Source organism: Budorcas taxicolor, chromosome 6 (genome assembly GCF_023091745.1).
Source record: "Budorcas taxicolor isolate Tak-1 chromosome 6, Takin1.1, whole genome shotgun sequence".
Lineage (NCBI taxonomy): Eukaryota > Metazoa > Chordata > Mammalia > Artiodactyla > Bovidae > Budorcas > Budorcas taxicolor.
Genome location: NC_068915.1, coordinates 81,182,189 through 81,208,127, shown reverse-complemented (window position 1 = coordinate 81,208,127; position 25,939 = coordinate 81,182,189). Strand labels below are relative to the sequence as shown.

At 36.3% G+C, this 25,939-nt stretch overlaps 1 protein-coding gene across 1 annotated transcript in view; it reads left to right on the top strand.

Moving 5' to 3' along the window:
- The window catches only part of EPHA5 (EPH receptor A5), a 407,527-nt gene that overhangs the window by 297,239 nt on the left and 84,349 nt on the right, over positions 1-25,939 (top strand). Inside the window, exon 8 of the mRNA XM_052642307.1 lies at positions 6,807-6,909. Coding sequence (XP_052498267.1) covers positions 6,807-6,909 — 103 coding nt within the window. The remainder of the gene's footprint in view (positions 1-6,806; positions 6,910-25,939) is intronic.

Sequence of the window (25,939 nt, the reverse complement as noted above, 5' to 3'; positions counted from 1 at the left end):
GCAGACATGTGTGTATTAAGTTATGTACAATCTGGTCACTTGTGAGGGTTTGTGTACCTACCATCACAGTCAAGATATCGAATAGTATTAACCTCACAAGGATCTCTCTTGTTGCCCTATTATAACCACAACCACCACCTTCAGGAACAACTCTTGTCCAATAAGTAATCTCTGGCAACCACCAATTTCTCTAAAAAGAATTTATTTATTTACTTGGCTACACCAGGTCTCAGTTGTGACATAGGATTTTCATTGCATCATGAGAAATCTTTCATTGTAGTGCATGGCTGCTTTAGTTGTGGCACCACAAATCTTCATTGCCCATCCCAGCATGTGGGGTCTTAGTTCCCCAGCCAGAGATCAAACCCACTACCCCTGCACTGCCAGGCAGATTCTTAACCACTGTTACCATCAGAGACATCCCAGAGCCATAAATTTCTAAATATACATTTCTAAAATTTTGACATTTTAAAAATGTTTTGAAAATGGAATCATACAGTACATTCTCTTTGAGTTTGGAATTTTTTCTCATTCAGTCTAATTCCCCGTAGATTCACCCAGGTTGTGCATATAAAGTCTGTTCCTTTTCATTGTTGAGCAGTATTCCATGATATTCATTGGGAGGACTGATGGTGAATCTGAAACTCCAGTAATTTGGTCATCTGATGGGAAGAACTGACTGCTTGGAAAAGACTCTGATCCTAGGAACGATTGAAGACAAGAAGAGAAGGGGATTACAGAGGATGAGATGATTGGATGATATCACCGACTTCGATGGACATGAATTTTAGCAAGTTCCAGGAGCTGATGATGGGCAGGGAAGCTTGGCATGCTGCAGTCCACGGGCTCGAAAATAGTCAGAACAACTGAGTGACTGAACTGAACTGATTCCATGATAAATATGTACCATAGTTTCTTTAAACATTCACCTGTTGAAAGATATCTGGGCTGATACCATTTTTTGCTATTAAGTTTTGCTACTAACATAAAAATGCTATGAACATTCTTGTATATATTTTTGTCTCAACCTAAACTTTTATTTCCCTGGGATAACTATCTAAGAGTACAGTTACTGGAGTTGTATGGTAATTGCATGTTTATTTTCATAAGAAACTGCCAAACTTTTTTCCAAAGTGGATGTACCATTTTATATGCCCACCACCAATGTATGAGTCATCAATTTCTCCACATTATTATCAACATTTTATATTGTCACTATTTTAGTTTGTCATTTTTGGACAGGTGGCTAGCAATATCTCATTGTTGATTTAATTGAAATCTGTAACAACCAATGATGGTCCAAATCTTTTCATGTGCTTATTTGTCTGCCATGATGCTTTAAATTTCCCTACTAATTCCTGTGCACTCATTACAAATCAAAAGTTATACCTTTGATCAGCTCATCTTGATCAAGAAAGTTAATAGATATGTGTGAGAAAATCCTAAATTCTCAGCCTGACCTTAGAAAACCCTTGTAATCTGTCTCTAACAAATCTCTTTAGCTTCAGTGATTAAACTCAGTGATTCATATATGTTGCAGTTTATCTAGAGAATATTTATGTAATATGGATTTGCAACCAAAAGTGAGGAAGCAAAATAAGGGAACACAACACAATTTCTCAATAGATGCTATCTTAAAGTTTCCAGAGATGATGCAAGTATATAATAATTAGCAAAAAGAAACATTATTATTTACTAAAGAACATTAATTTTCATAATTAGCATCCTTTTAATAGTAATATGTTTCATTGCTGCAAAATTTGCTTTTAAGCATTCCCAAAACATTCCTCCACTATTTTTCGAGAACTACATTATTAACCAACTAATTCTTAATAAACATATATAAGAAAATAGGCAATATTAATGACTAAAACCCATTCATGTCTTTAAATACTAAAATTTTAACAGTATGTAAAAGGATAATCATAAATCATACTGTGCTTACCATTTTTTGACCACTGATAGAGAATGAACAATTATGAAGGTGTTGACAGTATCCTATAAATTCTGTTTATTTTCAATTTAGTTGATGTATTTGGGAATACTATTGATGCTGTCAGGGCAAACAGAGGAATAAATAATAAAAGTTTTAATAAATTATCTCAAGTTAATTTGAGATAACTCAAATTAATTAATCAGTGCAAATTAAATAATCAATACTTAGAGCCCATCAAGAGACATAAAAAAATACTGCAAGCTTTTAAAAAAATAAATGAAAATATATTTTAAAAATTCTTCCTCACAGCTCCTTTGCTAAATTTTTCATTATACAAAAAGATGATTTCAGTGGGCAGCAGATATAAACATGTAAATGTGAATGTTTGTGATTTGTCATTACTTGCAAAATATTTTCATAAAATGTACTAATTTAAATATTTTTTAAAATTTTTGACATGCTATTAATACTTGTTTTAATGCAAAATACTCTCCCATATTTTAGCACATTAAGTTAGACTTCTTGGAAATTACTAAAACTGAAACATTTCATATATCTCAGCACCCATTTTTTCCCTCAAAATTAGTACTTTCGTTAGTCTGAAATTGTCCTGTTTTTATCTTTACTTCTGATTAATCACACCTATTTCTGCCACTATCTTATCTCTCAGTGTCCCGCACTGACACATTGAGACCAGAAGGATTTGTTAGAGTCAGATTAGGAGGGCTATTGAATGCCCTTCTAATTTGAGAATATTTTTCCATAGGCAGTGGGTACCTATTAACATTTTGTTTGGAGAAACATGATCAAAGTGATATTTTTAGATGTTTCATGTGAGTACCTAGAAGTCAAAGGGAGCACTTAAAGGACCTATGAACCATACTCCAGCGAATTTGAATCAAAACACCTATGAACCATACTACAGCAACTTTGATCAAATAGGTGAACAGTTAATGAAAAAAAAAGTAATACATGGGGAGAAACATAGAAGAGAAACAAAACATATTTGGTAATTAAGACTAAGTAGAAGTCAAGAAAAATTCAGTTCTACTTAAACCAGAAAGAGACAAAACTAATCTAGTTTGTTAGATTTATTTAGGTTTGTTTATTTACATATGCTGTGCTTAATCACTCAGTCCTGTCCAACCCTTTGGGACCCCACAGTCTGCAGCCCACCAGGCTACTCTGTCCATGGGGATTCTCCAGGCAAGAATACTGGAGTGGGTTTCCACGCCCTTCTCCTGGGGATCTCCTCAACCCAGGGATTATACACAGGTCTCCCACACTGCAGGTGGATTCTTTACCATTTGAGCCACTAGGGAAACCTGTTTATTTAGATACTGTTTTTAAATGCCTTTGAGGGTGGATGTGATTCAAGAGTCAATTTTTATTTTTATTTATTTATTTTCGGATATGCTGTCTTCGTTGCTATGTGCACTTTTCTCTAGTTACAGCAAGTGGAGGCTACCCTGTAGTTGCAGTACGTGCACTTCTCATTGGGGTAGCTTCTTTTGTTGCAAAGCATGGGCGTGAGGGCACATGAGCTTTAATAGCTGCAGCATGTGGACTCAGTAGTTGCAGCTCCCAGGCTTTAGATCACAGGGTCAATAGTTGCAGCCAACAGGCTCTGTCACTCCATGACATGTGGTATCCTTTCAGATCAGGGATTGAACCTGTATCTTCTGCATTGATAGGTGGAGTCTTTACCACTGAGCCCCCCAGGGAAGCCCAAGAATCAATTTTTTAAACATGTTTATTTTTATGTGAAAATAAAATCCAAATAAATGGAAACAGTTGTTTTTGTTTTTTTTTAATAGAATGATCCTTTGACGAGAAATAAGAGTTGGAGATATAAATGTGGGACTCTTCAGCTTGTGTTGTTCAGTCACTCTGTCATATCTGACTCAACTTTTAGTTAACTGATACCATGAGCAAAGATATATCTATGAGAGACAGGAAGAAAAAGATGTAAGATGGAAAGAGACAGAAAGAAAGAAGTGAGAAGGATAAAGAACCAGCATTCATCAAGAATTGTTCACACGTAAAATATGGGAAGAGCATCAGTAGAGCTGACAAAGCAGTATTTCAGAGCAGGAGAAAGAGAAATCAACTCATCTCATGTATAGAAACCAAGAGGAGAAGAGTTTTAAAGATGGAGTGTATGGTCAACAAGATCAAATACCTCATTATAGTGTATGGTAGGGTAAATGGGGGATTACCTGATGGCTCAGATGGTAAAGAATAATGCCTGCAATGTAGGAGACCTGGGTTTAATCCCTGGGTCAGAAGATCCCCTGGAGAAGGAAATGGCAACCCACTCCAGTGTTCTTGCCTGTAGAATTTCATGGACAGAGGAGTCTGGTGGGCTGCATAGTCCATGGGGTCACAAAGATTCGGACATGACTGAGTGGCTAACACTTTGACTTTCACTTTGTGAAGTAAATGGAGAGTTGCTCATTGCATTTCACAGATATCGTATTATCAGATATCATATCATGCACAGAACTCAAAGGCAGAAGAAGAAAAGTTTCAGAAAAAATTAATAATGTTGGTTCTTAGAAGATGTTGTTTTTCAGTCACTAATTCATGTCCTATTCTTTGCGACCCCATGGACTGCAGTTTGCCAGGCTTCCCTGTCCTTCACCATCTCCCAGAACTTGCTCAGACTCCTGTGTGTCGAATCAGTGAGGCTGGTTCTAAATGAGTCAGTCAGGATGTTGAAAAATAGAAGAGAATAAGAATGATGGATAAAACAGGAGATAATATGTATATATTATATCTCCTGTTTAAATAAGGCTGGCAATAGTTGAAACACTATGCTAAGAGTTATCTCTAAGCAAAGAAAAAATAATAGTAATAATGATCTTTGGAAATTATCCCTCTCTGGGGATTAATGAAATGAGACTTTACAAGGTTAAATAATTTGCCTTAATCCATATGTATAGTAAATGCTGGAGCTGTTTTCAGACTCAATTTAAATTAATAATGTCAGTAAATTTAGGTATAAGAATTTGTTGTCCCCAAGAGAAATTATCTCATAGGCTTGTAGATAGCAAAGAAGCAGACTGTAAGGAAATGAAAATTTTCCCCCAGAGGGAGATTTTAAAGATCAGTGCCTTGGAAGAGACAGGAAAAGTTCAAACAGTGGAGGTAGGTAAAGCAAATGAAAGGTATGCTATTATATTTAACCGTGGAATTCAGACTTGATCAGTCTTTTTTATCTATAAAATTTAACATTTCTAAAATATAGGCAGTGGGAATGGATTATTCTACTGAGAAAATGAGGAAGACTCATTATGACCATGACTTTGTAAGGAGATTAAAAGAAAGGATCAAAAGCTTTGAAGTCCAAATGAAATAACATTGAGATTATTTAGACCAAGTCTTCATGGTTTTCTCAAGAAACAGTGCCACCTGCCTAAAGCAGATTTAAAGAATTCAGGAATAAAAAAGTAATTTGAATTCAAAAATTAATAAAGCTAATCTTGGGGGAGGCTACTACCTATGCTGGTGGGGTAGCTTTGCCCTACCACATTTCTACTGCTCACTGGTAATAAATTCTTTACCGTGCATCTCAGTATCACAGGACAGGAAAAAGCAGGGTAAAGAGACTTTGTATTGCAACTGTTGTTATCCAAGAAAAGGGAGAAGAAGAGTACAGATTTAGATTGTAAATAATAGTTTTTCTCATCCATGAACCAGTTGTCAATATTGGACTCTTGAAGACTGATCTGAAAGGGTGAAAATGTGGATCGTGTAAGAAGGTTGTGAGAGAATCAGTCAATTTTGGTTGAAAGAATCAATAGAGAGGTGACAAGCCTCGAAAAGGAAACATTTGAATATCCAAAAATATTGATAGGGCCAAGATCAGAGAGACTGTAAAAAAACAAAACAGGAAGTATAGTTGTTATTAGTTTTGGTGACTTAAAATTTGTAATCATGGAGGTGAGCTTATTTAAGTTCACTCTGAATTTATCAAAATATAATGTCATTACCCAATAAGCATGCTAAGTATCCCACTGAGGGTTTCTTGAGAACATTAATAAAATATATTTTGCCCTATAGGTTTCTTATTTTAATCAACTTAGTTTTAGTTATCAGCACAAAAGAAAAATTTATTTGCTTTTCTGGACGCAACTATCTAATTATGTCTATATTCCTCTTATTATGGTAATTATATAATTAAAATATAAAATATTTTATCTAAATACATGTATTAAAAAACATCATGTAAATAAACCTAATCTTAATGTAGACTTAAAATTCTAAATGATACTGTTATTTTTGAAAATGTGGTCCCAATAATGGAGGTATATTTAGTGATTATATTCTCCTTGAAATATTGACTTTTAAAATTATATTGATAATAGTGATATCATATGAGGTCATAGCCTCATCATTTTGGACATTTCAACTGATGTCTCTAAGAAAAAGTTCTATCTAAGATAATGAGGCATTTTTTTCCTGGAGAACAGACACATGCAAACTCTAAAAATATCAAATCTCATATGCTTATTATCTCCTATTTAGGTGTTTGAAATTAAAGACTAAGTTCCAATTTTTTTTCTTGCAAGCCTAAGATTGCTAAATGAATACTATGTGAACAATGACATTCATTTTTTATGATGACAAAAAAATAATCAGTGACTTGTTTGGTCTTCCAAATTTCCATTTGGAAAATAAATATTTTCTCCTAAAAATGTCTTTTCAATTACACATGGTTGAGAAAGAGATATTAGGGGAAAATCTCAGCCAAGTGTGGGTGAATTGCTTAAACTGTGCATTGATTACTGACTATTAAGCAGCTCTTATTTGAATGCATATGATCACTTTAACCACAGGCTCCATTTTCTCTGTCTCCTATCAGCAGTTGCAGCATCCAGCGATCAAAGCCAGATTCCTATAATTGCTGTGTCTGTGACAGTGGGAGTCATTTTGTTGGCAGTGGTTATCGGCTTCCTCCTCAGTGGAAGGTAAGACAGGAAGCTGTGCTTCTGAACTTTTGCAGCTGATCTCTGCCTTACCTTGGTCTGACCGTTTGACTGTTAATCACATCCCAAAGCAAATCAGGCAAGTGATATATCATTAGATAGCCTCTATGTAGAATATATTTCTTAAGCTTTACCTTGTCTGTGTGAGTTCTAACTTTTAAGCACACAATTTCTCTTTTCCAGGTATATTCTCTTCACATGAATAGTATTAACTTGTTATTATTTATTATGTTGTTAATATAACCATATCTTTTCCTGATATAGTTTATTTTAACCTGAGTTTTATTTTTTTCCTTTTTAAAGTATTTGTCAATATATCCTCTCAAAGGTTTCAGTTTTAGTGTTTAGGGAGGCCTGTGTCTGTGCTTATTATTTGAGAAGAATAAGACTAATAATTCCAGTTTAGCCAGCATTCTATCGTAACAGGGTGATGGATACAAAGTAGACACTCTGACAAACAGGCATTTTGAGAAATAACCACCCCATTTTTAAGACTGCATTTAAATTCAGCTTCTGAATGATTTCAACCTGAATATGTCAATCAGAATGTATATAGTGAATTTTATTGAATGTTATATCAATATATACATTAATATGTGCATTAAATATCTACATTTTTCACTTTGAACAAAGAGGCAGAGCCCCCAACAAGAGCTCATGAGGAAGGTGTCTCCTGACATTGATCAAAGCATAATCAATCTTTCTAAAAATATAAATAAAAGCATGAGTGTGTTCTATTCCTGCAACAAACATATTTCCATTTTTAATCCAGGCCATTGTTAGAAGGGATATTCAGTAATGAGACCTGTTCATTTAGATGTTAGAGTATTACAGAAAACCTGATAAGTCTTCATGAAAGTATTAAACCTAAAGAAATATTTGAAAATATAATATGATTCAAAAAAAGTCAAGAAATCATTCATATTGATTTTGTACTGTTTTACTCATTTACTTTTGACTCTTCGGCACCTATTCAACTGATAAATGTATAGAATTAGGCATTTTCAGTGTCCTGCATATTGTATTACGAAAAGATTTATGACTACATCTTTAAATTACAGTCAAGACACTTTATTTTCATAAAATAAATTTCATAAAACATTGTTACTTTCTTTGAACATCCTTTTTCTTTCCCCAGAATTCTCTTTCTTCTAGTTCTTGTTGATTTAAAAGTGTTCAAAGTTTTCTTACGAAATTGTTGCTTACTTTTACTATTAGAATAGCAGTAATTCACTTTCAGAATTGCTAGCTGGGAAGCAGTCTGTGTTCTATTGAGGACTGCCAGCCCTGCTCAAGCCAGAGCCTGGCTGGATTGTGACCCAATGATCTATTCTCTCTGGAGTCACTTATGGAACATGCTCTACTTTTGTCCTTGCTTTCTGGAAGAGAAGCTAATTCCACTAGTCTTGTCATAAAAACTTTGCTCAGATTTTGATCAAGTAAGGTAATTGAATTGAGTAAATTGTAACTACCAAAACAACTATGATGATATAATCTGTTTTTTCTACCCAAAAGGGTGGTTGACTATTATACATTTGCAGAGCTGGTTTGTGATATCAGTTATTTACTTGTGACTGAGATACTGGTTAGCCTCTTCCTTTCCAGTAAATCCAGAAGCGTTACTCATTTTATAGGCACATGGGGATCATAAGAAGATATTATTTGTCTAGTCTACTGAATAAAAATGGAGGAAAGGGGCAAGCTCTAGGGACCAATACGTTTGTGTGTTTGAAGATTTATTAAGGAACAGATAAAATATAAGAAACATTTTACTGTAGACTTACAGTTTATCTATGTAACCGAAGTATCGTTAATTTGAATTTACTGATGACATTCAGCTAGGTATCTTCGGTGACCTATATGTGAATCAAACACTGTCCCCCGCCCCCATTTTTTCCTTAATATATATAAAACTGAATTAAAAGCAATTCACTTTGTTACATCTGCAGCATTAGACAAAGTGAGAGAAGTTTCAGTATACCTACTGTTTGGTAACTGAAGAACAGTATAGCTTTAGCGTGCATGCACACATGTACACAAATTCCATATGCATCAGAAACTATCATACAAGAATAACTAAATTTTAGTGTCTAGAAATATCTAGTGTATTTCTCAGTTGAATTAAAATGATATCTACCCCTAAGAAGAGAAGCTTAATTTTCAGCATTATTAAGCCCAACTCTTGATAATTTTGGATCTAGTGTATTGCAGAAATATATTACTTTTTAAAAAATATCAGCAATTATAATTTGGGCACTGTTCATTCATATTAATTCTTTTTAATTACACAGACTGTGATGTTGAGACTAGGAATTTGCAGGTTAAAGGAAAACACACTTTACTAAAAATTAATCTGAGATTTATATTTCTTTACCAGCAAATTTTTGGCATGAAACTTTAATTACTTCATTTTGTTGGATGTGCATTCTTGAATTTCAGGGAGCATTTGTCTTATGATAGAAATATCTCTTGCTATTTTATTTTACTTTTCATGAACTTAAACAGACTTATTTAGAAGTTAAATGATATGAGTCTAACGGGACTTTTCCTATCTCATTCAAGGCAATTTTTGTTGGAACTAAGAAAATCTTATCTACCTTGTAGTACCTGGAGTATACTGAATTAATAAAATTTTGTCAAATAAAAGAAAAACTAAATGAAGAGATGTGGACAAAAGCTAACAAAAATTTGGGGAATTATCTTTAAAGCACTAGCAAATTACTGAAAAAATTCTGTACTGGGAATGATCGAGGACACTGACATTGAATTATACATATTTCCCCTTGTGCTAAAATATGATTGATAAACACACAAAGCTGTAATATCATTTAGACTCCACCCTCACTTTGAACTTATTCTCTTTGATCACCTTTTAATTTCCTGAATGTTTTATAAACCAGATATTTGCTCCTGGTTAAAATGTCTTTTAGATTACAAATAATTTTAACTTCTCAGTGGTGATATAGACTTAAATTTGATATATTGCAAATATATTACTGTTATCTGTATGTAATATGCACTGAAGTTTATATCATCATTTGGGCATGGGAAAATATATGTCTTGAAGGTACATCAGTCAGTTCAGTTTAGTTGTTCACTCCTATCTGACTCTTTGCAACCCTGTAGACTGCAGCCCCACCAGGCTTCCCTCTCCATCACCAACTCCCAGAGCTTCCTCAGACTCATGTCCATTGAGTCAGTGATGCCATCCAACAATCTCATTCTCCGTTATCCCCTTCTCCTCCTGCTTTCAATCTTTCCCAGCATCAGGGTCTTTGCCAATGTCAGTTCTTTGCATCAGGTGGCCAAAGTACTGAAGTTTCAGAGTTAAATAAAAGAGTTTTAAACCAAAATTATTTTTTTCATGGTATTTTTTTTTCTTTTGGAAAAAATGGTGGTATTCATAATTTCATAATTTCAAGAAGTATTTGACATTTTATTAAATGCCTGTCATAATTCTTATGTTAGGAAATACAATGGCTTACTGCTAAAATATGCTGGATCTAGAAACTTTTCTTCTAGAAACTTTTCCTTTGTAGCCAAATAAGATAATTGTATAGGCATTTTGAATGCAGCTATTTAGTTCAGACAAGTGCCAGAGCTCTGCCCGCATTTTATATAAAAGCACAATAGCTTCTGAAATGAATCCTTTTTATAGGGTATGAAGTATTCTAAAACCTTCAGAGAAGCATCTTTGCCTAGTGGAAGTAATACAATAATAATATTGATAACAGTAAGTTTAATATTTTCTAGATGAATGACATATGACCTGCTAGTAGGCACTGTTCCAAGGACTTCAAATGTAATATCTCACAACTCTGTATCTCATTATTAGCTCTATCTCTAATTTATACTTCATAAAAGTTATCTCCTTGATGTTTCTTGAATATTGTAAAAATAGCCAAGCTGTAAGGCTTTTGCACTGGCTCTTGTTACTGTCTAAAACTCTTTTGCCCCAGAAAGAAACAGGACTTTCTCCTTCTTTCTTTGTTTAACCTCATTCTCTCAATTGAGTTTTCTAAAATAACGGCCCATGATTTCTTCCTCTGTACATCAGGTCTTCCTTACCCTGATTTGCCCCATTACAGTACCCATTGCCATTATAATATATATATTAATATTTGTATGTATATTTTGTCTTCCCTGGTGGCTCAGTCAGTGAAGAGTCTGCCTGCAGTGTGGAAGAAAGTGTGTATCTTTGTATCTGTTTGGTTTATTTTCTGTCTCCCATACTTGAATATAAGCTTCAGAATGACAGAGATTTTTATCTGCAAGTTCTCTCACCTTAGAACAATGTCTAGAATATAAATTATATAGTTAGTTGATAAGGGCCTGGGTCTTGAGCACAGCTCTAACTCTAAGATCCTTACTCTTCACTATTTAACTTTCCTATGACTTATATCATTCAACTATATGATTTTGGTGAAACTCTGAACTCTTATATGTGAAGCCAGTGGGTTTCTACTGCTAAAGATAATAGTACTAACATTTAAAACTTTTTAAACTGATATAATATGAATAAAATAACCCTTAGAAATTAATCTCTTTGATATCTTGACCCTAAAGTAAATTAAAGAACATATTGGGTTAGCAACTTCCCTGGTGGTGCAGTGGATAAAAATCCACCTACCAGTGGCAGGGAACATGGGTTTGATCTCTGGTCTGGGAAGATCCCACATGCTGCAGAGCAGGTAAGCCCGTGCACCACAGCTACTGAGCTCATGCTCTAGACCCTGTGAGCCACAACTGCTGAAGCCCATGTGCTCCAGAGCCTGACCTCTGCAATAAGAGAAGCCATTGCAATGAGAAGTCTGTGCACTGCAGCAAAGAGAAGCCCCTGCTCACTGCAACTAAAGAAAACCCATGCAAAAGTAAAGAAGACACAATGTAGCCAAAATAAATAATTAACTAATAAGAAAAGAACATTTTGGGTTATAGTGAATTTTCCCTTCATTATACACTTGAAAATTATACACGGTAAACTGTGTCTGTTCTAGAATCATACATATCAAATGTCACCACCCCCACAGCCATTCCTGGTTTTGTGAAAGCTAGTTAATTTCACTTTTGTTTTTACTCAAAACTTAAGTCAAAACTTAAGTTCATCATTTTATATGTGTCTGCCCTGATAGAAATGTGTTTATGTTGAACACAGATTCTGGTGTTCAGTTAAGTTCAGTTCAGTTGCTCAGTCGTGTCCAACTCTTTGCAACCCCATGAATCTCAGCACGCCAGGCCTCCTTGTCCATCACCAACTCCCGGAGTTCACTCAGACTCAAGTCCATCGAGTCTGTGATGCCATCCAGCCATCTCATCCTCTGTTGTCCACTTCTCCTCCTGCCCCCAATCCCTCCAAGCATCAGTCTTTTCCAGTGAGTCAACTCTTCTCATGAGGTGGCCCAAAGTACTGGAGTTTCAGGTTTAGTATCATTCCTTCCAAAGAACACCCAGGACTGATCTCCTTTAGAATGGACTGGTTGGATCTCCTTGCAGTCCAAGGGACTCTCAGGAGTCTTCTCCAACACTACAGTTCAAAAGCATCAATTCTTCGGCACTCAGCTTTTTTCACAGTCTAACTCTCACATGCATACATGACCACTGGAAAAACCATAGCCTTGACTAGACGGACCTTTGTTGGCAAAGTAATATCTGCTTTTGAATATGCTATCTAGGTTGGTCATAACTTTTCTTCCAAGGGGTAAGCATCTTTTAATTTCATGGCTGCAGTCACCATCTGCAGTGATTCTGGAGCCCCAAAAAATAAAGTCTGACAGTTTCCACCGTTTCCCCATCTATTTCCCATGAAGTGATTCTGGTGTTAGTTGTCAGTAAATATCCAATGATTGAATGACTGGCAAAGTGAAGCCAGAGTTTGAGACTCTTGAAAACATGCTTTAAACTAGCTTTTCAGCATTATCACTATATGTTTTAGACCTCAGTTCCTTTGGTTGCATATTACAGAAGCCAAATTCAAAGTGGTTATCAAAAAGATAATTGTAGATCATATAGATAAAAAGTTCCAGAGATTTTTTAAGAATTGAAAGTACAGACACTTGTAGATCCAAATTGTAAAATATTGCCTGCTATGCAATTGAAGATCCATGATTCAGGAATGCTCTGGCACTATTATGGTATTTAAAGGCACTGATCAAAATGAGCTTATTTAGGTAGAGCCCAAGAGCTCTGATATATACTGATAGATAGACTGAAGGAGGAATATCTATCCAGACGAGACAGAGAAGGAGTGGTCCATGAGGAGGCAGGAGACCAGATGATCGTTGGATTCCTAAAGTGGGACTAGTCACCAACTTGAGTCCAGCCCCCATGTTAGAGCTCTTGACCTGCATCTTCACAGGTGGCACAGGCTCTAACAGGAACCTGACACACAGCCCCACAGAGTAAATCAATCGGTAACACTGAGACCTTAACTAAGAACAGTATGGGAAGGCATACTGCATGGCAGTACATTTAGAGCTCATGCCTGAATCTGAAGTAGAGTCAATCTCAGACAAAGCACATGACCAAAGAATGAAGACAGAGGCTCTCACCCAGTGTCTTTTTTCATATCCCCCACTTCATATTTCAATATGTAAACCTCATTCACATGTCAAGACTCACATCAACTGTTTGTTCTCCCATAAAACCTTCCTCAATTCCTTTAGCCAAAGTATTCTCTCCTCTGCTTAAGTCTCAACAATGCACCAGTATTTTTCATGGAATGTAATGCTTTCAACCACAACTTATAGTAAATATGTTCTCTCTTCTGCGCGCCAGTAAGTATTTAGAGGATAAAGACCTGTGTGGCTCTTCCGCATAACCTAATTGAATGAATGACTCATAAATTATGGAATTAAAGATAAACTGGGCATCAATCTCTATTTGAAGTGCTTTGTCTCATTTTCCCCTATTAAGATTCATAGTTTGGAAAATTAAAAAAAAAATGTTAGTAACACTGACATAAGCACAATAAAATACCTAAACCATAAATGTGCTTTCTTCCCAAATAATGAAACTTCTGGTGTCATCCAGAAAATAAATGCAATGATGTCAAAGAAGTATCGCATAGGAATTAAGAAATCTTCACTAGCTTGCATTATTTATTGACATCTGGACATGCTAATGCCAGTATGGTGACATAACTGGTGATATCAAGCAGTGTTCAGTTTTATAAATGATAATATAACATCAACATGATTGTACTTCTCTCTCAGTCTCCTTAAGTTATGGTCATCATGCATCTGTTGATATATTTGGCACATTAACAACTAGGATTATGTACTTTCAGAGCTTGATAAGCTTTGATAAAAGTAAGTATTAAACAAAATATTTTAATCAGATATCATTTTATTTTAAAATAATTGTAAATAGACAAATATTTGTAATCACATGCAATCACTGATTTTAGAAAAGAGCTCATTAAAAAAAATTCAACATTTTATGAATTAGCAATAGATGTGACATTATAAAACTCTAATAAATCCAAGCATGTGTATTGATTTAATATCTGGGAGTTGTTATCCCTTCTATTTTCTCATGATTACATGCTTTTTTCTTCAAAGGCTCTGAATCAAAGATAATTAGAGACCAGATCATAATTTATTAATAACAGACAAATGGGGATCAGGGCACAGTAGTGCCAGAAAGACTGGGAGCATAGCAACAACTAATTGCCCACTGTGGGAAGTTAATCATCCTAGGAAACTGAACCCAAGAGGGTTACTGGCTCAATTGCTCAACGTTATTGAATATCCCACCTGCGACTTTTCACAGATCAAGCATGTAAACATCACTGCAACTCTCAGGAAGTTATACTGAGGCAAACGTTTGAAAGGAAAACCTCTCTTCATGGTACTGGAGGCAAGTTAATCTCATTGATTTGCAAAGATGAAAATTATTTTAGCAAGAATCTAGAGGTTCATATTTCAAGTACTATGAAACACAAGACAGGTCAAAAGCCTAACCACAAGAGCCAAATACACTTTTTTTTTTTTTTTTTTTTTGGAATCTCTGTTTGCCTGATGCTCCGTTTCTATGAGAACATGATCCCCATCTGAAAGAGCGAGCATGCTGTCATACCAGAAGATGCTGGGCTCTGGAAGAAAACCCTTCTAGGTTTCTGGGAATCTCACCACATCTTTCAGAGTCCATGATAGCACAGGCTTTCATAGCAGCCTGAGAGCCAGCTCTGCAGACAAAATCAATAGCACTGCCCTATGCCAATGCGTAGACCATCTATTCAATAAAAAATTCAGTTAATTTCCTGAGCCATGTCTAGGAATATACTTATTGCTGAGCAATGAAGCAAATGAACAATAAAATGTTCCAAATGATTTTAAACACCAGGATAAAGCTACATTTGTTCAAGACCTGTGCTCTTTTTTAAAACTTATGTGAACCTGGAAAGTAATAAATGTTTCTAATGGGGTAGCAACTCAGATTCGAACAGCTGAATTCTTATATTATGCTGTGTGGAAGTGTTGAATTCAGATCTGTCCGATGGCCATGATGGTTATAATGCAACAATACATGCTATATCCCAGTTATCTTTCTTACCAAATTCTTTTAATGATCCCTCACCCCCTGCTTCTTTCTTATTTCTTACTCTACTGACTTCCTAATTTCACAGTAAAATGACAAACTTTTCTGTATCCAATCTTTGGCATACATTTGCTGTCAATAGTCTATAAGCATTTTCCACTTTCTTGGAGTCATCAGTATTGCAGATAACAATGTTAGAATTATGTTTTATTATTATTTTATGTTTAATTATATGCTTGCAATGATTATTTGTATAAAGACTTATCTTTTGTTCCTGTTCTTGTGGTCTGCTGCTGAGTTGCACATCTCTGTAATGGTCATGAGTTCTCTTGAGTCAGGGTCGATTGAAAGGCAAGTCAGATCATTGAGTTTTTTGTTCTTATTTTTGTTTTTGCTTTCTTTACACACCACCTCTTTCATCCTGATTGGCAAAATATCATCAAATTGGCAAACTGAGACATCTATGTGTTGATTAGTGGAAAAAAGCTTCTTTGTTTCTTAGGGGGTTTTTTTGCCATTCTTAGACTAACTACGTAAATCCTCTTCAGTGTTCCTCCAGATCAAATATTCCATTGGATTCAAATATTCTCTTGTATCTCACAAACACCACTTCTCCACCTCCAAGAACTCTCCACTGACACTGAGAAATCCTAGTGTTGCTTTCACATTCTTACACCTATTTTACATGATTTTCCTGAGGCAAATATAATAGACATTGATTTGAACTGATTCTATTCATTGATGATGTACACATTTTTCCAACATTAAGAAATCTTATCTGTGGAGTTTAATTCTGGTCGTATAATTTTGATTGTTTAATACTTTAACTTGTTGAAACTTGGCTCAATGCTTCCCCTGTTTAATGCAAAGATCGCTCTTTTTCAAAGTATAGAGATGTAGGACACAAGAATGTAAAAGATAATCATACAATCACAGAGCAAAGAATTAAACAAATATCTTTAAAATATGTAAGAATATAAATTAAGTGAAATATTTTCTATACTAATATGAATTGAATTTTTGCCTAGATATAATAGAATTTACACCAGTCCTCATTGCTAAAGTTATTTCTGGGATCTCCATATGTGCCAGCAACACTATGCTACATTTTTAAGGATACCAAGTGTTCCAACAGATATTAAATTTGTAGAATTTTTCTGATGTTCTTAATTTGCTGCAAGTAAAATTATCTGGAAAATGCCAATCTGTAGGTCCAGCCTTCCTCAGAAAATTTTAAGATACAATTTAACCACTCAAATGCCTCACTTCTATCTCATCATGCCAAAGATAATATAAAATCTGTTATCATCAAACCAGCATGAGTTTAATGTTTATGTGATAAGTGATGTTAAACATTGTTTATATACACAGTTTGATGACACAAGTATATGATCAATCAGAATTCTAAATTCCCATGACTTTGTATGTTTTCTAATACGTAAGGACCTCTTGATATATTTTGACATTGGTATCTGACTTTCTCTGACTCTTTCTAGTCTAGCTGTTTCAAACGTACTTTACTTATAATGGTCTTCTAGATTCACCTAAATGACTCTTCTAGTCATTTAGACAGAGAAGGCAATGGCAACCCACTCCAGTACTCTTTCCTGAAAAATCCCATGGACAGAGGAGCCTGGTAGGCTTCGGTCCATAGGGTCACTAAGAGTCGGACACGACTGAGCGACTTCACTTTCACTTTTCACGTTCATGCATTGGAGAAGGAAATGGCAACCCACTCCAGTGTTCTTGCCTGGAGAATCCCAGGGACGGGGGAGCCTGGTGGGCTGCCATCTCTGGGGTCCCACAGAATCGAACACGACTGAAGCGACTTAGCAGTAACAGCAGCAGCAGTCATTTAGAATATAAAGGGACAGGACAAACTGAACCTTTCCTTGAGTCCTAATGATTTATAAAAAATCATTCCAAACCTGTGATAGTGTATACTGTCACTCACTAAGAGGGAAACAGCTACCTTGAAATTGAAGTTGATGTCAGTTTTAGCATCCAGTATTTTTCTACCCAAGTCCTGAGGCTTCTAACTCCTCATCCAAGAAACTGAAGTGGAAGTCCTGTATATCTCAAGTATCTGTCTGAGCCTATGCAGTTTGGCCCATTGCCAGGGTGACTGGGTCCTGCTCGTGTGTCTCCAACTCTTTGAAACTAACCTTACTCTAAGAGTGGAGAAGGAAATGGCAACCCACTCCAGTGTTCTTGCCTGGAGAATCCCATGGATGGAGGAACCTGGTAGGCTACAGTCCATAGTGTCACAAAGAGTCTAGCATGACTGAGTGACTTCTCTCTCTCTCAGAGAATTCCTAAATAGCCCAGCTTGGAAGTCTATTAGGGGTCACCTTAGTACATTGGACTGATTCAAAATTGAGAAAAGAGTTCATCAAGGCTGTATATTGTCACCCTGCTTATTTAACTTATATGCAGAGTACATCATGCAAAATGCAGGTCTAGATGAATCACAAGCTGGAATCAAGATTGCCAGGAGAAATATCAACAAACTCAGATATGCACGTGATAACATTCTAAAGCAGAAAGTGCAGAGAAACTAAAGAGCCTCTTGATGAAGGTAAAAGAGGAGACTGAACGAACTGACTTAAAACTCAACATTCAAAAAACTAAGATCATGGCACCTGGTCCCATCATTTCATAGCAAATAGATGAAGAAAAAGTAGAAACAGTGACAGATTTTATTTTGGGGGGCTCCAAAATCACTGCAGACAGTGACTGCAGTCACAAAATTAAGAGACTTTTACTCCTTGGAAAACAAAATATGGCAAACCTTGATAGCCCATTAAAAAGCAGACACATCACTTTACCCATAATGGTCCGTATAGTCAAAGCTATGATTTTTCCAGTAGTCATGTATGGATGTGAGAACTGGACCATAAAGCTGAGCACCTAAGAATTGATTATTTCAAATTATGGTGCTAGAGATGACCCCCGAGAGTCCTTTGGACAGCAAGAAGATCAACCAGTCAAACCAGTCAATCCTAAAGGAAATCAACCCTGAATATTCTTTGAAAGGACTGATGCTGATGTGTCAGTATTTTGGCCATCTGATGCAAAGAGCCAACTCATTGAAAAAGACCCTGATGCTGGGAAAGATTGAGGCCAGGAGGAAGCAACAGAGGTTGAGGTGGTTGGATGGCATCACCAACTCAATGGACATGAGTTTCAGCAAACTCTGGGAGATACTGCAGTCCATGGGGTGCAAAGAGTCAACTTAATGACTGAACAATATATGCATATTTGAATTCAGAATGTATAGTTTTATTTTCTTTTTTTCTTTGATTAAAATTATAATATGAAAATTTCCTGTGTGGTTGGGACTATTTAAAAAATAAAAAATTATTGCTTCTTTGACATTCTAGTATCTAATTTTTCCCATATATTTTTCTTTTTGTTTTGTTTGTTTTCTTTTGTTGTGTTGGTTTAGGGGAAGGGAGTTGCTGTTTTATCTCTAATATTCTTAGAACACATTTGTATAATTCAAATTAAGGGACAGTGAATATGCATATTTTAAAGATGTTGATACTTATTGATAAATGGCCCTTCTAAAACATTGTACCAATTATCATTCCCCCCAACAGTGCATGAAATTGCCTGATGGTTCACAAACTAGTTAGTCTAGGAGAAAAATAGGTCTGTGTTTTTAATTGCATTTTTTATATTATTTTCGAGATTTAATAGGATCATTTATATATTTGCAATGAGTATATTCATTAGTTATTTTACTGGCTATTTTATAAATTATGTGTACATGCTCTTTACCCATTTAGCCTAGTGAGATCTTAGCTTTTCATATAGTGAAAATATATCATTAGAAGTAGTGAAATTTGCTTGCTTTTAATTATTAATTTTGCATGAGGTACAAAAAATATAAATTTTATGAGCATCTAAATTGATATTCTCTATAGACTAATGTAAGTACCAGCACTATTTATCACCCTCTCCTTATTCTGTTTTAGGTCTCTACATGTAACATTTACTAAAAAACGTATCTGTGTAGATATTCTTTTATCTATACTACCTCTAGACTATCAAACCTATTCTTCTAGTTTATATCAGGATCATATTACTTTAAATATTATAATTTAGCAAGATTTATCAATATTTGTTCAGGAAAATTCATATTGGGAAATTACATATGGTCACAATTATATATATTTGACATAAGTATTTTGCATGCATGTACATGCACACACATATATGTGTATATGCCCTTGCATGTGTATAAAGCAAATATCATTATTAACTGCTGTTATATATGGGTATAATGCATTAATATAGTTAACATTTGTCACTGTTGTATTTAAACAGAACTACCATAATATATGATTTGGAAACTACTGACTAGTACTAATAGGCCAAGTATATATTTACATGGCATTTGAATAGTTTGATATGAAAATGAGCACTTAGCTTTCTTCTAAATCATTCTCATAATTAATTCAATTCTCATAATTTTTATGACAAAATACACACATTCCTTATGTTTTTATAATTTCAGTGTACTTCCCCAGATACTTTAATTATTTGTGAGTGATGTAATTAAACTGAAAGATTAATCCTAGTTTTTCTACCCAACAAATTTAATAATGATAGGTGTGATTCAACTTTGGAAAATTATTTGACAGGCGCAATGCAGAGAGCTAAATAAATTAGAACTTAAATATTTGACTTATTTCTTTGACTAATCTCTTTCCTTTTTTGGACCCATTCATATTTTTAATTAACATTACACTTTCATTAAGACAAAGGAGTGTTTAAATAAATGTTACTATCACAAAACTATGCTTAAAATATTCTATTTTTTTTTGGCTGGCTGGCAAAATTAGCATCACTTTCTTTGCAACTTTGCTTCCCTTTGCTTTTTCCTTTCTACTTCTCTCAAAATAAAATCTAAAATAGGTAAGCACAATCAAGTTAGTGATGACAATGGTACACTCCTCTCAAAGAACCCTTGAATATAGACTTGATTCATCTGTGAAATGATTGGGAAGAAGTTTAGGGGAAGGATCTTGTAGAAACTTTCAGTTTCTAGAAATGGAGGTGATTGATGTTTGCTCATGGAGGTATCATCCTACAAGAGAAACACATGATTCAGTAATGTGTGCATGCATGCATGTTAAGTCACTTCAGTTCTGTCTGACTCTTTGCAACCCCATGGACTGAAGGCCACCAGGCTTCTTGGTCCATGGGATTCTACAGCCTGGGAAGCCCTCAGTGTTTTGTATATCAACACTGTTCTTGTGCCAGAACAAAGCTAAGATATGATAAAGGAATCAGTCACCAACACCTGAAACTGAGACTCAAAGGCAGACAGTGGTGTGTAAAAGCTTTACAGTGAAAAAAAGGGAAGGTTTCAGGTATGCCCTGATTGGAGATTTTGGCCTGAGATAGCCTGAGGTGGGCTAACAGGAAGTAAGTCATCCCATGTGATTGATTAGGCTTCCTCAGTTGTTCAGTGGCTCAGTTGTGTACAACTCTTTGTGACCCCATGGACTGCAGCATGCCAGGCTTCTGTCCTTTGCTATATCTCAGAGTTTGCTTAAACTTGTGTCCATTGAATCGATCATACCATCCAACTATCTCATCCTCTGTCACCTCTTTCGCCTTCTTTCCTCAATCTTTCTCAGAATCAGTGTCTTTTCCAACAAGTTGGCTCTTCTCATCAGTGGCCCAAGTATTGGAGCTTCAGGTTCAGATAAGTCCTTGCAATGAATACTCAGGGTTGATTTCCTTTAGGGTTTACTGGTTTGATCTCCTTGCTGTCCAAGGGACTCTCGAGAATCTTTTCCAGCACCACATTTTGAAAGCATCAACTCTTCAAGGCTCAGCCTTCTTTATGGTCCAGCTCTGACATCCATACGTGACAACTAGCAAAACCATTGCTTTGACTATACGGACCTTTGTGGACAAAGCAATGTCTCTTCTTTTTAATAGGCCGTCTAGGTTTGTCTTAGCTTTTCTTCTAAGGAGCTTGTACTCAGTCGTGTCTGACTCTTTGCGACCCCATGGACTGTAGCCTGCCAGACTTCTCTGTCCATGGCGATTCTCCAGGCAAGAATACTGGAGTAGGCTGCCATTTCCTCCTCCAGGGGTTCCAAGCAGAAAGTGTCTTTTGATTTCATGGCTGCAGTCACCATCTGCAGTGATTTTACAGCCCAAGAGAATAAAGTCTCTCACTGTTTCCATTGTTTCTCCATCTATTTGCCATGAAATGTTGGAACCGGATACCTGTATACAAATATACAGTGTATGCTGATATACCACTGGCATTTGGTTATGTAAATTTGAATAATGTTTAACTGAGTCAGTTCAATCATGTCCAACTCTTTGAAACCCTATTGGCTGTAAGCTGCCCAGCTCCTCTGTCCATGGGATTCTTCAGGCAAGAACACTGGAGTGGGTTGCCATTTCCTTCTCCAGGGGATCTTTGGAATCAAACCCATGTTTCCAGCCTCTCCTGCATTGCAGGCAGATTCCTTATTGCTAGCCACCAGGGAAGCCCTGTTAAAACTTAAATGATGAAATGTATGAAAAAGTGAACAGTTTGATTTTCCCACTCGAAATATCACACTGGGCAAATTTTACCAAAAGTACTTCAAGGATCATGTAACCTCTTTTGTTAAGGGTGTATGTGCTCAGTCACTTTAGTCATGTCTGACTCTTTGTGACCTTATGGGATTTAGCCTGCCAGGTTCCTCTGTCCATGGGATTCTCCAGGCAAGAATACTAGAGTGGGTTGCCATTTGCTTCTCCAGGGGATCTTCCCAACCCAGAGCTTGAATCAGAGTCTCTTGGGGCTCCTGCATTGTCAGGGGGATTCTTTACCACTATGCCACTTAGTAAGCCCTTTATCTTTACTGTGAGGGTTACACAAATATTGTTAGAGAAATTGTGAGTTTGAGCTGGACCTGGAATGTTATGGTCTTCTTGACAGACAGGAACCTGGGGACAGGAGCTGATGAAAAAAAGGCGAAGAAAAGAAGGATGCAGGGGACCCAAGTCTCTAGTGCAACAAGGGCACTTTATTCATGGCAGCGTGTGCTTATATATTGTTATACAAGAAAGCTTTAGGCAGAAAAGTAAAGTTGAGTAAAAACCACCAAAACCAGACACATAACAACAGTAACTAAGGGAATAACAATAGTCATAAGGCCATAACAGCAGTAACTAGGGGAATAACAATCATCACAGGGCCAGAAGACAATCCATGTATTGGAAATAGGAACATGACTAAGTAGTTTTATAGAAAAGTAAAAAGTTACAGAAAGGAATCCATATATGTGTTCCACCTCATGATCTCAGTCCCGAGAACTGCATGCAGCTCTGCTCGTTCCTGTTTTCCAGGAACTGATAAGGAACAGAGGGGCCTTGAGAAACAGAAAATAATGTATAGGATTCCTAAAAATTAAACATTCCCTGACACTAGAAGATGAAGAGAACTTTTAAGAATTTACCAGGAGAGTATGTAATGGAGAGGGAATATGAACATGAATGCACTTGGCATGCTCTAGGCACTGTGACTCTTTAGACCAGTCAGCAGGGCCTCCCAAAACCTCTGCCTGAGACTTTCCTTAGCCTCCTGATCCTTCCTTCCTGTCTTTTTAATGGCATGACTTATCATATGTAAATTAATATACATATATTTGTATATATGAAGTACATACATATAACTAAAAATGTATATGTATAGTTCTATTTTACTCTAGCTCAGGATCACTTCAAAGAGAAAATGTTTTACAGCAAAATATTCATCTTTTCTTGAAGGCTTTCCTGAAATGTCTGGAGAAAACTGAGCTTTACTTTTACATAACTTTGTATAAATCTGTGGGTCAGTAGCTCGGGGGCAAAATGAAGTCACTTCATAATTTTACAGTTTTGTATTTTGAGATGTTATGACTTTGAGATAGTAACTAGTATTGGAATAGAGAGGTGCAAAATATCTGTCATTATTCATTAATCTTACATTTGACAAAAGCCTGTAAATTGAAATGTTAGGAATGGAAAACTTGTGGTTTAAAAAAAAAGATATGAAATTTACAGTTACTTAACAAACTAGCCTTGTGTGTAGATAATAGAAATCAGTACTGTAAACAATTTGTAGGAGAATTATTTAAAGGAGTTATCAGAGAACAAATTATTTTTGGGTACCTTCAGGTACTTTAGAAGATTTTATTAATATGTAGACTCTTATTATGCCAATTACAAACCTTTTCTTTTGTATTAATTAAGTGAATTCCCCTAAGACTGTTTTAAGACCCATCATTCAATACAGCAAGTATTTGTTACATACCTACTGTGTCAGTGATTGTCAAACTGGGAAAAAGAAACTAATAGGTTTTGAAAAATAATAATGCTTTCATCCCACAGCCAAATTGTTTTAATTTTTATTGTTCTGGGGTGAGGCCTGGGCATTGTGTTTTGTTTTGTCTATTTTCCAAAACTCCATTGTTGACTCTAACCTATAGCCAAGTTTAGAATCATTATACAATGTGAGCAGAAAATGTTTTTTATATAATGTCTTATTCTTAAATCATAGCACATGGATTCTTAGTAAATATTTGGAGATAATGAGAATGATAATGTTTGCTGTAGCAAATAATTTACAAGAGGTATTTGATGAATTTCATTTTGAGTCCCCAAATGTATACTGGAATAAGTAAACTGAATCTAACATGTTCAAAAACCTTTGCTACTTTCATCAGTTCTTTTACCTGTGGCATTCATAGACAAGCTAATTTTATAATGATCTCTCTGACCCAATAGAATGAGTAAAAGAAATGCAGTGAATCATCATTAAAGTATAGCTTGGGAAATAAACCAATTGAAGTATAGTCTAAAGATAACTTGCCTCAAGTTTTCTTCCTGCTTTTGAAGCCAAATCTAGCCTCTGTCCTCTGACAGCAAATTAAGTCTCAGAGATAGAGTTTTGGGTTAAGTAGAAAAGAATTGCTTTATTGCTTTCCAAGGCAAAGGATACCTCGGTGGGCTAATGCCTTCAGAACTATGTGTCCTGACCTGGAGGGTTAGTGAGTTTTATAGCAATGGTTCAAACAGGATGTGATCAGCTCATGGAGATTCTTCTGATGTGTTGGTGGTGAAGTAAGTGGGAGCCAGAATCAAAACCTTCTGGTTCCAGCTGGTCTGGGGTCTATGTGCTGGTGTGCAGCAAACCATTAACTTCTGCCACCTGTTGGGGGTTCAGTATCTGCCTGAGTGCATGCTAAGTCACTTCAGTCATGCCCTACTCTTTGCTACTCTGTGGACTATAGCCTACCTGGCTCCTCTAACCATGGGATTTTTCAGGCAAGAATGCTGGAGTAGGTTGCCATTGCTGCCTTCAGGGGATCTTCCTGACCCAGGGATCAAATCTGCATCTCCTGTATTACAGGCAGATTCTTTACCGGCTCAGACAGTAAAGAATCTGCCTGCAATTCAGGAGACCTGGGTTCAAAATGGATTCGGAATGTCGGGGAAGTTTGTAATTTCCTCGGGTCTGTCTCATCACAACAAAAATTTGAAGCAACAGATGTACCAGTGTTACAACCCCATGTAATTTCCTCAGTAGGACAAGTGTTACAGCTCAGTTTTCTTTAGAAAGCAAAGGAAAATACGTCCTCGAGGCATGAGAGTGAGCTGACCCAAAAGACTTGAAGAAAAGAGGAAACCCTCACCCCCACCCTGGCCTAATTTTGGCTCCTCTTTTTATGTTTTTTTCTCCTCCCCCTGAGCCTGCCCTATGTAAATTGGGCTAGCCAAGAGGGCTGTTTTTTTTTAACTGAGGTTCTCACTCGCATCCTCGGACCTTCCTCTGTTCTATTTTCATGGGCTTTTCCCATCTTTGTCTTTTAGCCACCGCCATTCTGGAGTCCTTTTTCCTATTCTAAGTACCTAACATGAAGATCCCCTGGAGAAGGAAATGGCAACCCACTCCAGTATTCTTGCCTGGAGAATACCATAAACAGAGGAGCCTGGCAGGCTACAGCCTGTGGGGTCACCAAGAATGGGACATAACTGAGGGATGACACACTTTCTTTACTGACGGAGCCATCTGGGAAGGCTTCTGCTGCTGCTGCTGCTGCTAAGTTGCTTCAGTCGTGTCTGACTCTGTGCGATCCCATAGACGGCAGCCCACCAGGCTCCCCCGTCCCTGGGATTCTCCAGGCAAGAACACTGGAGTGGGTTGCCATTTCCTTCTCCAATGCATGAAAGTGAAAAGTGAAAGTGAAGTTGCTCAGTTGTGTCTGACTCTTAGTGACCCCATGGACTGCAGCCTACCAGGCTCCTACATCCGTGGGACTTTCCAGGCAAGAGTACTGGAGTGGGGTGCCACTACCTTCAGTATCTATAAAACACAGAAAAAATTTTTGTGTTTTCAGTATCTGCAGATGTCTCAAGTATATTGTTATGTATATCCTTTGAGGGGGAACCAGTACCTTGCCCCAAGTCTACC